General features: G+C 37.2%; 2 protein-coding genes across 2 annotated transcripts; both read right to left on the minus strand.

The window, feature by feature from the left end:
• Positions 1-4,231: 4,231 nt before the first annotated feature.
• LOC143019151 (uncharacterized) lies at positions 4,232-5,054 on the minus strand. The gene has a single exon (XM_076174845.1). The coding sequence runs from the start codon at positions 4,923-4,925 to the stop codon at positions 4,395-4,397; it is 531 nt and encodes a 176-aa protein (XP_076030960.1). The 5' UTR covers positions 4,926-5,054; the 3' UTR covers positions 4,232-4,394.
• Positions 5,055-11,818: 6,764 nt separating this feature from the next.
• LOC143019080 (uncharacterized) lies at positions 11,819-12,387 on the minus strand. Its single transcript, XM_076174779.1, has one exon. The coding sequence runs from the start codon at positions 12,385-12,387 to the stop codon at positions 11,833-11,835; it is 555 nt and encodes a 184-aa protein (XP_076030894.1). The 3' UTR covers positions 11,819-11,832.
• Between the last annotated feature and the right edge of the window lie 1,953 nt (positions 12,388-14,340).

Below are 14,340 nucleotides of genomic sequence, written 5' to 3' on the forward strand. Positions count from 1 at the left end.
GCTGGAAGGTCGTGTGTGTCTGCTCTCGTCCCGCTTTTGCTTATATATCGGATACCGGTCCCACTATTCCCTCCCTCCACCCCGTTCCTCACCTCCCCGTTTGCTACTCTCAGTTTTAAAGAACTGGTATTCCCTCCGCTTTGCCTCACCTCCTACTTGTCGAGGGGATTTTCTGTTCTACGTCATAACAGATCTTTCCTGTAAACAGGGTTCAAAATGTGTAAAGTCTTCAGAGTTTGACGAGGGGTTCACTTAGTTGCTACATAGGCGAATATATCAACACACGCACGTGTTTCATACTCGTGTATATATATATATACGTATATATATGTATATATATATATATATATATATACATATATACATACATACATATATATTTTTCATTCATATATTTATGTATATATATATATATATATATATATATATATATATATATATATATATATATATATATATATATATATATATGAAAAGGTAAGGATGTTTTATGGGCTTTTATGGATTTGGAAAAGGCTTACGACAGGGTAGACAGGAAGGCAATGTGGGAGCTACTGCAGATGTATGGGATAGGAGGAAACCTTTTAAGAGCAGTCAAGAGTTTTTACGAGAGTAGTAGGGCTTGTGTTAGGATTAGAAATGGAGAGAGTGAGTGATTTGAGGTAATGGTTGGACTTTGTCAGGGGTGTGTTATGTCGCCCTGGCTGTTCAATCTATACATGGATTGGGTCAGGAGTTGGAGATGGTTAAAGAAAATTAAGAAAAGTGGGAAATAACCCAATCTTTGTTTGCTGAAAACACTGCGCTTGTAGCAGGATCAGAGGAAGGATTATGGAAGTTAGTGACAGAGTTTGAGGTACGTGAAAAAAGGAAGCTGAAGATAAATGTGGGCAAATGTAAGGTGATGAGATGTACAAGGGGAGAGAGTGACAGCAGGCTGGAAGTGAGCATATATATATATATATATATATATATATATATATATTTATATATATATATATATATATATATATATATATATATATATATATATATGTATGTATATTTATATATATATATATATATATATATATATACACATATATATATATATATATATATACATACATATATACTAGCCAAATTACCCGCGCGTTGCTGCGAGTTCTTGAATAATCCTTAACCTAACCATACCCGACCCAACTTTAACCCTTAACCCTAACCAAAATATTGTTTTTAAATGAAATATAGCTTTAAACACTCCCCCTCCTAGATGTGCGCCCCCCCTACCCGAAGGTTGGGAAACCCTAGTTTGAAAATACATGCATACACAAACACAAATATCATGTGCACATTCTTTTGCGTGCGTGTGTGAGTGTGTGTGTGGATTGACAATAAATGTCTACAGCTAAAAGGTGAAGAAATGTATCTACTTTATTTATCTTCAAAATATATATGGTTATAGGGGTTTATTTGGAAAAACCTAGGAAGAGTTTGTAAATAATAAATTTCCGCCGCACTAAAATTAAATTAAAATAAGCAATATTTCAACATTTGGTAAAATTATACAATCATTTTACATTTGCATGATTTTTTCTTACAAAAGCTATCTTGGTTTGTGGCAACATTAATTTCCCAAATATAAATAATATTTATGAACACATACTATGGTTTGTTTAATTATGTTGATTCTTATGTTACAAAAATTATAACTTAAGGGAGGGATACAGTAGTGACGTGTTCCCTCACTATAAAACACCAAACTTTAACCCTTAACCCTGACCAAAATATTTTTTTATTTAGATATAGCTTTAAATACTCCCCCTCCTAGGTGTGCTCCCCCCCCCCTTCCGAAGTTGGGAAACACTAGTTTGAAAAAATATGCATACACAAACCCAAATATCATGTGTACATATTCTTTTGTGTGCGTGTGTATGTACATGTGTGTGCGTGTTTGGATTGACAATAAATCTCTACAGCTTAAAGGTGAAGAAATGTTTCTAGTTTATCTATCTTCAGAATAAATAAAGTTATAGGGATTTATCTGCAAAAACGTAGGAGTTTGTGAATGAACTATTTCCGCCCGCACAAAAAATTAAGTGAAAATAACCAATATTTCAACACTTGGTCAAATTATACAATCATTTTCCATAAACATGCTTTCTTCTTACAAAAGCTATCATGATTCGTGGCAACATTAATATCACAAATGTAAATAATATTTATGGATACATACAATGGTTTGTTTTATCATATTAATTCTCAAGTCACAACAAATACTACGCGACTTCAGGGGATACTACATAAACCTCCTACGTAAACCTCCTATCTTTAACCCTTAACCCTACATAGGGTATCAGAAAATATATGGTTATGGGGGTCTATCTCTAAACCATAGGAGGAGTTCGTGTACAAACAAACAAAGAAACAATCAGACAGACAGACAAAGGCTACTATTTATTATAATAGATATATACATATATATATATATATATGTGTATATATATATATACATACATATATATATATATATATATATATGTGTGTGTGTGTGTGTGTGTGTGTGTGTGTGTGTGTGTGTGTGTGTGTGTGTGTGTGTGTATGTATCGTATGTATTAGGGTGTAGTATTGTAACCATTTTTATATCACATTTCAGGTTTTGTAGAGTAGACCACCCAAAATTTGGAAATAAAGATGAAAAAATCTGAATAAATAGTGACACTTTTTGGGAGGAAAAGTCTACTTAAAACTGACTTCTCCTTAGGATTAGGCTGGTTAGATTTAGTTATTATAATTTTTGGCTCTGGAGCTAGAATTGGGCAATTTTCTCACAGGAAGAAAATTTGCATTTCAACTCGTTATGAGGCATTTTTAGATTAAGGAATTCCTTCTATGTAAGCTGCTCGGAGGGCACTATGAATTAATCGATGTATGATGAATTTAAGAGATATTTACAAAGTACTTCCTATGACCCTCTTATGCCTTTACTTTTTATAGGAATGTCCCCTCTTGGACTACAGGTGGTAGGATTCCTAGTCCTATCTCCGTCCTATTTTTTATTACCTCGTACGACTCAAGTGGGAAAACTTGGTGGCAGCATTCTCTCCCCCCACCACAGGGTAGGCGAGAAAAGAAAGTGAATATTCAGAAAAATAGTACAGGACAGTAACAAGGGGTTGGAGGACTATGGTATTATCAATTAGGAAGATAACTCCCATGTAATTGACCATCACAAAGTCTCAAGGACCCGACAGGAAGGAATTTTACTGAATCTAATGCAGCCAGGTACATCCTTGTTTAAGTACTTCTAAAGATAATGTTTGAATCTGAACTTTAAAGAAAGAATGATCGGACAGGGTCAGAAAATCCGAAGATATGAATAGCGAATTGACGAAGAAGGTATAAGGAGTTGATACACGTTTTCTTCTTGTGTTAAAATACTCTACAAGAGGGTTTCGCACCTAAGGGTACATGTTGAATAACATAGAATTTATGGAAATAATGACAAATATTTAAGGAACATTACCCAAGTAATACATAAAATTCTTCAAAATTTTAAAATGATACAATGACCTTGTCCAAAAGTAAAATGAAAATTCCGTATCAATTATTCTGTTCAATGGTGACCGCATAATAGTCACTGGAACTAAAAGATTTGAAAAGTACCTTTGTGAAGAGTCCACGACCAAGCGCACGATCGACCACGCACACATAAAAATACATACATACACACACGTACATACACGCACACACAACCACACTCACACACACAAACAAACACAGGTCAGTCAAAACGTGAACGAGCAGATTAAGGATAACATCTCAGTTTTCCTTAATCTATTTGTGACAAACTCTTTCAAAATGTCCACCAAATTAACTCCACCAAATCAATGAAAAGTATACAATTGCCAAATAACGTGATACAAATAGTATCCAATTTCATTTAGTCGAGACAATTTCCCATTCTACACAGGGTAAGCGACAATCTCGACCAACTCTTTGGTAACAGTCACAGAAAGAAAATAAGATAACTCATTAGATCATTTTCTTTCATTGTTTGAAACTTCCAGCCTTCAGAGCTCATTACTGTGTCAGTGTTGACAAAAGCCGAGGTCAAGAGGTACTGTGCCGTGCTTCAAGATGCCATTAACTATTGAGCATGGGTCTCTAATGACAAGACAGGAAATTCATTTTTGTAGCAACATAGAATCCGTGTTTCAAATAAGAGGTTACAAATATACATGATACGAGTTTGATTTTTATTCAAAATAGATATGTATCTTTGGATTATGCATAAACACACGTTGTATCGTCTCCATAACTATGAAATAAATAGGTTGGATTGAGTGATGATGCAGAGCAAAAGCCTCGGCTGAGGCCCCAAGCTTCTTATGATGAGCTAATTTAAAAGATTATTATCGTCCATATCCAAGAGGCGCCTTGCACACGTGCTCACCAAGACACCTGTCGAAGCAGCACTTGTCCACGCCACTGCACGCTCCGTCATTCGAGCAGGTGATGGGAGGCCCAAAGATGCGAGGACACACGGGTCTGACGGGTGGGCACTGACCAGGCTTGACGATCTGCGTGGCGATGGGGTCGGCTGGTTGGTTGGCGCTCTCACAGCAGTAGGCCGCTCCTTCAGGAGTCTTGCACCAGTAGCGGCAGTTGCTACTGGGGGCGACAGGAGGAACAATTCCACCCCCAATCCCGTGACCGACGCCTTGGTGACCGAAAGGAGGTCTTCCGTCATGGGGTCTCCCTCCGAAGTGACCAGCACCTCCTACTCCAGGTGCCCCAAAGGGAAGGCCCTGTGCATGATGGGGACGTCCTCCGAAGAATCGAGTATTTGTAGCGCCGCCACTTCCGCTCGCAGCACCACCTTTAAGGTGTTTTCCCACCACCAAGACGAGGTAGGACAAAAGCAAGGTACACAGGACTCTCATTCCGCAGTTCAGAGAATATCTCGTGGACAGTCAAAGGATCTTCCAACAGATAGTTTTCTATTGAAAGGTGTGAATGCGCTGACAAGAGGCAAGATGAAGGACACTGTACGTCCTCTTACTTGTTAGTGTCAGAAGACCAAGTGTATCCGTCTCCGACTGCGGTGGCTTATATAGTGTGCAACGCTATTCACCCCTCCCTCCTCCCTTCCTCCCTCGTCCTCTTCGTGCGCTAGCTCGCATGGAATGGAGCGGGATTCCCCCGGTTTTGCTCAGAGTTCAAAGCGGCTTTTTGACTAACGTCATCAGCCTCGGTTGTTCCCCAGCTATGGTTTGCGAAATTCAATGGGGAGCACAGGTTCATTTCCAATGCTCCTGGTGAAATTTCGCAAAGGTTCATGCGCACTTGTACCCACATCTACACACGCACTCGCATTCGCAGTTGTGCCTGTATATGTGCAAGAACACTCACGTGAGCATGCGTTCGGCCATTTTGGTACTCTGCAGATGATACAGTCTTTCTACTTCATAACTGTGACTTAATTTCACTTTGGAAAGAGGTCTGTACGATGAGAAGAGAATCTTGAGTTTTGGGCCTATTGAAACACACATAGCTGTGAACACAATTTGAAGCCAGTGTATTCAAATCGATCACACTTCCTTGGCATTAGCGCTGAATTGCAGCACTGTTCTGTTCTATCTCTAATGCCTGCCATTGCAGGGAAAGGTTGAAACGTCATGAAAGTGTGACTTGGTCTGTTGCCGACCACTTACCGGGACGCGAATCAAGTCCTCTTACTCTTTTAGATATATTGTTTACCATGTCACAAGTAAAGTAGTATTTTTGTCAAAGTTACATTGATAAAAATCACAATTTAGGAATGTGTGCGTAGTGTGATATGATTGTCTATCCTGGCGTATATAAGTTTGATTATAATTATCTTAGATGGAACGGCACATTGGAAGTCCCTTCGTGATCGTATTGTAAAATACATCAGTTATAATGATAAAACCGTTGACTTCTATTAAACCTGACTCTTCGAGCACTTGGATCAAATTTGCTACCATAAACTTCTCATTTTCACAGCATTTTTTCTTTCCTTTTTATGATTGTTGACAGATCTACCCTCGTAATGATATACAATTCCATTCTCGTTCCTCTCCTCCTTCAACTCCACTTCTATCCCACCCCTTATGACTCGTCCTCTTCAGCTTCCCTTGGTGCCATGTGGGCATGATAATTGGCACTACAATTTCATTGTCCAATTGATCACCTTCAACCACCGCAGGGGTCGATTATTTCGTGGTAGGTGGTCCTCTTCCCAGCGTAGGTTGCCTCCTGGCCCAACCGACGGTGATTCTCAGTTCAACACCAGGAGTCTCCCGTTTGGGATCAAGATGAAAAAATATATAATAATAACCATTCCCCTACGACTCCTAGTGGTAATTTGATTGTAAAAATGCAACTCCACTATTATATGTATATATATATATATATATATATATATATATATATATATATGTATATATAAATATATGTATATATATGTACATATATATATATGTATATTAATATATATATATGTATATATACATATATACATATGTATATATATATATATATGTATATATATATACGTATATATATACATACATATATATATTTATATATATATATACATATATATATATATATAAAACAATAAATATAATTCAGCCAGAAAGAACGAATTAGACATCCCGGTCTAGGAAAGCATAATGGCAAATGAGGACAGAAAAAAGTTCTTTCGACAATAGCTTGTAGGTGTGGGGGAAGCCAGGCCCGCACAAGAAAGGAATTTTATTCCCTCTCTTGTTTCCACCGACAATCCCTTTTTCATTTCCATTACTATAGCCGGCACGGTTCGAATATTTTTGGTGGTTACCTTCCAACCAGCTTTTATTCCCGCCAACTTATTTTCATTTCGATTGTTTTGGTTGTCCAGTTCTCCCTACTTTCTGTGCTTCTTGCCGGCCAGCCGACCTTTATTTATACCCGCGTTTGCGCTGACCGGCCCATTTTGTTTTTTTATTCATTAAGTCTGCAGAGTCCCCAGGAGTCTGCCCTTGTAGTCGTCGTCTGTGCGTCTTCGTGGCCCCAAGAGTCCAAGACCCGGAGCCCTTCATGGTTTCTTTGACACATCAAAGACGATGCCCAAGATGACACAACCACCATGTGTATGTATAAGGTGTGTGTGTGTGTGTGTGTGTGTGTGTGTGTGTGTGTAATGATAGTGATAATAATAATAATAATAATAATAATAATAACAATAATAATAATAATAATAATAATAATAATAATAATAATAATAATAATAATAATAATAATAATAATAATAATAATAATAATAATAATAATAATAATAATAATAATAATAATAATAATAATAATAATAATAATAATAATAATAATAATAATAATAATAATAATAATAATAATAATAATAATAATAATAATAATAATAATAATAATAATAATAATAATAATAATAATAATAATAATAATAACAATAATAATAATAATAATAATAATAATGATAATAATAATAATAATAATAATAATAATAATAATAATAATAATAATAATAATAATGATAATGATAATAATAATAATAATAATAATAATAATAATAATAATAATAATAATAATAATAATAATAATAATAATAATAATAATAATAATAATAATAATAATAATAATAATAATAATAATAATAATAATAATAATAATAATAATAATAATAATAATAATAATAATAATAATGACAATAATAATCATAATGATAATAATAACAATAATAATAATAGTAATAATAATGTTATTTTTATTGTAACATCAATCTGTGTCATGAGCATATTTCTACCCGAGAGTGACCCTGCCCTGCGGAAGACCAACAAGTTGGGCGCAGAAGAATTTCCGATCGACGGCTCAGCAGGGAGCGTCCCTCCAGGGGGTCAGACGCCGATGAAGAGCGTCCCGAAGAAGAGTGGCTTGGGCAGCCACAATGGGACCGGCGTGGCGCTCCCCTTAAAAGACTCTCAGGACGAGAGTCAAGTCCCGTTCAAGGTGACATGGCTTGGGCAGCCATAAAGGGACCGACGTTACACGTTATTGACTCTAAGGGCAAGAGTTCAATACGCTAAGGTCATTGAAGAGACCTTTTTGGCATCAAAAAGCTGTTCTGGGCTTTTTTTTAAAGGGCTTCATTACGAAACTTGGAAAAGTCTAATGGGCTCTGAAATTTTTTGGGCGTATCTTTACTTGGGCCAAAGAGATTATGGACTACAACACGCCAAGGTCATTGAAGAGACCTTTTTGGCATTAAAAAGCTGTTATGGGCTTTCTTTTTTAAAGGGTTTCATTACGAAACATGGAAAAGTCTAGAGGGCTCTGAAAAATTCTGGGCGTATCTCTACTTGGGCTAAAAAGATTAGTTGCAGGCCAGGAAGAGCCTTAAGTCAACAAGTTGATTGAAATGATTTGGGTTTCATTGGGCTAGCCCTCAGCTGAATAAAATCCTTTCTTTTATATCAAGAAATTGACGAAGAGCGAGCTTGACCATTTCTTTTTATGCTTTATTTATTTTTTCCCCTAAGGCAAGTTTCTTAAGTTATAGAATCACTTGGTATGAACCAAAAAATATTGTGAAAGAAAATAATAAAAGAATCGGGATTCAGTGATATGAATCTTCAGAACTAAGGTTTCAACAGTCATGTTTGTTTTATCAGTAACCATAGCAACCAACCTCTTCTCTCTAGCGTGATGCTTGCTTTTGCGACTTCGTCTGAGTGGAATCGACTTTCGTTACGATCTTTTGTTTTTCAAATTTTCAAAAGTCAAATTACTATTGCGTTAAGAAGATGAATGACGAACGAAGAGAGGCTGAACCTATACAATTGATAGATACATTGTTGAGATGTTTTTACGGAATTCTAGAATATTGTAACAGAAGTCGTTTCTACTCAGTCGAATTAGCGGAGGCAAGTGCCACCAATATGTCCCACCGGCTCCCAACTGATATTTTGTCCATGGAATCGCCAGACGATTTTATTAAGCTATACCCATGCATTTATTTATTTTGTTTATTATTATTTATGCTGTTATGACGTTTTATTTGTTTATTTATTTATTTATCATTATTGTAATTTATTTTCGCATCCGACCTAGTTATGGATCAAAAGGTCTCCTGTGGGCATGATCCTCCTTTGTAATCCTTTGTAATCCTTTCTCTCCTCCTCATTTCTCACGCTATCCATACTTCTCAGGCACCTCATCTCAAACACATTAAAAGTCCTCTCTTCCTTCCTTATATTCCATGTTTCTGCCCCGTACAGGAATTCATTATGTATCTAATGCTGGGTAATTTCAGATTGAGGAATTCCTTCGTTGTAAGTTACTCGGAGGGCACTATAAGTTAATAGATGTATTACAAATTTACAAGATATTTACAGAGTACTTCCTATGGAAGAATATGTCCTCACCTTTTTCGTTGTATGTTATAGATTCAATCCTTATACTTCTATGCTCCTTACCAGGCAGTCATTAATTGGTTTACTGCATTTCATCTAACACGTGTCTCCCATCCTTGTATCAAGCTCTGTTTCTCGTTAGTTGTGAGTAATGTTTTACTCTACCCGTGATTTTCTTGATTGTGGTAAAGATTATTAATGTTAGAAAATGGGAAGTTTATATTCATCTAAAAAGGTGCTAAAACGGAAATAGAAATAAATGAATAAATAAAAGAGTGAGTAGAGGGTAATTTTTATTTTTACTGGTAAAGTATTTCCCCTACTAGATTAGGGGCTCTGTCAGACTATTTGTTGTATTAAATGTAAGATTAATTGTGATGTAATTTAGCACTCAGTATATTCCATTGACTTCACATGTATTATTTCTGTTTTATACTAACGGGTCTTTCTGTTATTTATTTCCAGGGTTAAGATTAGTGCACTCTAGCCAGTTAGGTAAGAGTAGACTTCTATTTTGTTGGTATTCACTACCAAACCTACCCTAAAGGGGCATTTACACGGCCAAACGGTTTGACAAACCCGGTTTGTCAAACAAGTGTTTGAAGTGATATTTCACCGTGTGAATAGGATATTTGGTTGTCAAACACGTTCGACAAACGTGTTTGACGACCAAATGTCCCATTCACACGGTCAAGCATCACTTCAAACACTTGTCTGACAAACCAGGTTTGTCAAATCATTTGGCCGTGTAAGAATCCTTGGTGCGAGTGGTTGATGAATGTAGCACCATGTGCGTACTGGAGCTTAACGATTAATGTGGTCATGTGGTTTCTCGTACACATTCTGGCATGTTAAAAAACATAATATCGAGGATGATAGGGAAATGTACTGCATCTTTTCTTAAATGGAAATATTTCCGTTGCCGTCATATTCAGTAAATAAGATTGGTTGGTATTATCAAAAAGTACAAATTCTGAACCATGCATCTGTTTTGCGCTGAAACTACCCTCGGTGTCGACAAAGCCTGATGCAAACCCGGTTTTTTCTCTCTCCTTCAACTCAGTCCCAGCCTCATTCGAATCCAATACCTCCTCCTCCTCCTCCTTCTCCTCCTCCTCCTTCTCCTCCTCCTCTTCCTACTCCTTCTCCTCCTCCTCCTCCTTCTTAACCTCCTCCTCCTCCTTCTCTTTCTCCTTCTCCCCGATCCTCTCACGACCACAAGTGAGCTTATTTTCTTCTTCACAGGCTCCCAACTTTAAAAATATATCCACGAAACTTTCCAAACTTTGCCATCAGTCAGGCCAAGAGGACGGGGAGGAGAGGCTTTGAAATCAATAAATAAATTCTTTCCATTCTCTTCCAACCACGTGACTACTTAGGGTTTGGCGGAGGTGGGTGGGATTGTTCGTATGGGCGAGGTTGAAGTGGATATTATTCAACTGGGTTTAGCTTAGGTTTAAATTAGGTTAAGAGACGTTAGGTTTAGGTTATGTTAGAGTACGTTAAAGTACGTTAAATTAGATAAAGTTAGATTACGTTAGGTTTGGTTTGGTTTTTCTTAGTTTTGGGTAGTTGAGGTCCCAGTTTTAAAATAACGGGAATTATTGGACACAGTCATTAGCAGAGAAATAAAGGAAGACCCAGTCTGAATTTATTCACAACAAAATTTTTGTAGGGGACAATGGCCGCTGGTGTGTAAAAGATAACAGTTTGAGCACTCCGATTAGTAAAGAATGATGCCTGACAAATGGATATTTTTATTCATTTAACTGTAAACACATCCAAAATTAGATTCAATGTCCAATCATAACTTACTACCGACAATTAGTCTATCATAGTTGGCATCATTATCGAGTAAACCTTAACTATAACAATTAAGATCTGTTGTCTTAATCACTTTTTCCCTCAACTGACCAAACTAAATGATGGTCATTATGTGCCGTTGAGAATCAAGCCAAATCCTTCTCAGTTGCAAAGGTGATTGCAGAGAATGCCCTCCGTCGACGTCTTTTACTAATTCGTTTATCTATTAATTTATTTTCAAAAGCGATATCGTTTCCAGAGGAAAAACTCTTGTAATGATATTTTGCTTCTCTGATGCACTGGAAATCAAAATGACCCCAACATGACCTTAGGTGACTATCGGTGCCCGTCACGAGCCCCTGACAAAGGTAGAGGACTTTAGCTGCAATAGCTGACCACTTCCTGGGGCACACTCTTTCATACTAACTTTACAAGAAACATCAGTCATGAAATAAACTTTTACGGTTCCAGGAATTTCGTAGGTTAGATTTGAAGGTTACAACAAAAATAGTGAATGTAATTAACAATTTATTTGCAATAAATAGATTTTTTTGTACAAAATTTTTGAGAAGAAGATTGGGAAGGAGACCTTAGGCTTTCATCGTCCATATCCTAGAGGCGCCTTGCACACGTGCTCACCAAGACACCTGTCGAAGCAGCACTTGTCCACGCCACTGCACGCTCCGTCATTCGAGCAGGTGATGGGAGGTCCGAAGATACGTGGGCACACGGGCCTCACTGGTGGGCACTGACCGGGCTTGACGATCTGTGTTGCGATGGGGTCGGCTGGTTGGTTGTTGCTCTCACAGCAGTAGGCCGCTCCTTCAGGAGTCTTGCACCAGTAACGGCAGTTGCTGCTGGGGGCGACGGGAGGAACAACTCCACCGCCGATCCCGTGACCGACGCCGCCGACTACGGGATGGCCTTGGTGACCGAAAGGAGGTCTTCCGACATGGGGTCTCCCTCCGAAGTGACCAGCCCCTCCAAGACCAGGGGCTCCGAAGGGAGGACCTTGTGCATGAGGAGGATGTCCTCCAAAGAATCGAGTATTTCCAGCTCCACCACTTCCAGTCGCAGCATTATCCTTGTCGTCTTTGAGTTTCTTACCCGCCACCAAGGCGAGGGACATGAGCAGGACGCACAGGACTTTCATTATGAAGGTCAGTGATTAGCAGAGTAGAAACCTTTCACAATGAAAACTTCTGCGGGAAAATAAGGCGTATATGATGCTCGGCTGCTTACTCGCGGTGTTCCGCAGATGAAGCTGGAAGGTCGTGTGTGTCTGCTCTCGTCCCGCTTTTGCTTATATAGCGGATACCGGTCCCACTATTCCCTCCCTCCACCCCCTTCCTCACCTCCCCGTTTGCTACTCCCAGGTTTAAAGAACTGGTATTCCCTCCGCTTTGCCTCACCTCCTACTTGTCCAGGGGATTTTCTGTTCTACGTCATAACAGATCTTTCCTGGAAGCAGGGTTCAAAATGTGTAAAGTCTTCAGAGTTTGACGAGGGGTTCACTTAGTTGCTACATAGGCGAATATATCCACACACGCACGTGTTTCATACTCGTATATATATATAAATATAAATTTATATATATATATATATATATATATATATATATATACATACATATATATATATATACATATATATGTATACATATGTATATATATATAAATATATATATATATGTATATATATATTATATATATATATATATATATATATATATATATATATATATATATATATATATGAAAAGGTAAGGATGTTTTTTGGGCTTTTATGGATTTGGAAAAGGCTTATGACAGGGTAGACAGGAAGGCACTGTGGGAGGTATTGCAGATGTATGGGATAGGAGGAAAGCTTTTAAGAGCAGTCAAGAGTTTTTACGAGAGTAGTAGAGCCTGTGTTAGAATTAGAAATTGAGAGATTGAGTGATTTGAGGTAATGGTTGGACTTCGTCAGGGGTGGTGCGAGAGCTGAATGCAAGGGTGGTGGGTCAGGAGTTGGAGATAGTTAAAGAAAATGGAGAAAAGTGGGAAATAACCTAGTTGTTGTTTTGTGAAAACACTGCGCTTGTAGCAGGATCAGAAGAGGGATTGAGGATGTTAGTGACATAGTTTGAAAAGGTGTATGAAAAAAAAAGCTGAAGATAAATGTGGGCAAATGTAAGGTGATGAGATGTACAAGGGGAGAGAATGACAGCAGGCTGGAAGTGAGCATATATATATATATATATATATATATATATATATATATATATATATATATATATATATATATATATATATATATATATATATATATATATATATATACTGTATATACTTATACTGGACAATTCCCCGCGCGTTGCTGCGAGTTCGTGAACAATCCCTAACCTAACCATTACACCTAACTTTAACCCTTAACCCTAACCAAAATATTTTAAATGAAATATAGCATTAAACGCTCCCCGTCCTAGATGTGCGCCCCCCTACCCGAAGGTTGAGAAACCCTAGTTTGAAAATACATGCATATACAAACACAAATGTCATGTGCACATTTTTTGCGTGCGTGTGTGTGTGTGTGGATTGACAATAAATGTCTACAGCTAAAAGGTGAAGAAATGTATCTACTTTATCTATCTTCAGAATATATATGGTTATAGGGGTTTATTTGGAAAAACCTAGCAAGAGTTTGTAAATAATAAATTTCCGCCGCACTAAAATGAAATGAAAGTAAGCAATATTTAAACATTTGGTAAAATTATGCAATCATTTTATATTTCCATGATTTTTTCTTGCAAAAGCTATCATGGTTTGTGGTAACATTAATTTCACAAATACAAATAATATTTATGGACACATACAATGGTTTGTTTAATTATATTGATTCTTATGTTACAAAAATAATAACTTAAGGTGGGACTACAGTAGTGGCGTGTTCCCTCACCATAAACCACCTAACTTTAACCCTTAACCCTAACCAAAATATTTTTTAATTAAATATAGCTTTAAATACTCCCCCTCCCAGGTGTGCAACCCCCCTCCCGAAGTTGAGAAACCCTAGTTAGAAAATATATGCATACGCAAACACAAATATAATGTGTACATATTCTTTT

This window comes from Oratosquilla oratoria, chromosome 36, assembly GCF_046742065.1.
Source record: "Oratosquilla oratoria isolate Oo_2021 chromosome 36, ASM4674206v1, whole genome shotgun sequence".
NCBI lineage: Eukaryota > Metazoa > Arthropoda > Malacostraca > Stomatopoda > Squillidae > Oratosquilla > Oratosquilla oratoria.

What these genes read in the sequence shown, in the direction of transcription:
- LOC143019151 (XM_076174845.1), bottom strand. Translation starts at nt 4,925, where the DNA reads ATGAGAGTCCTGTGTACCTTGCTTTTGTCCTACCTCGTCTTGGTGGTG.
- LOC143019080 (XM_076174779.1), bottom strand. Translation starts at nt 12,387, where the DNA reads ATGAAAGTCCTGTGCGTCCTGCTCATGTCCCTCGCCTTGGTGGCGGGT.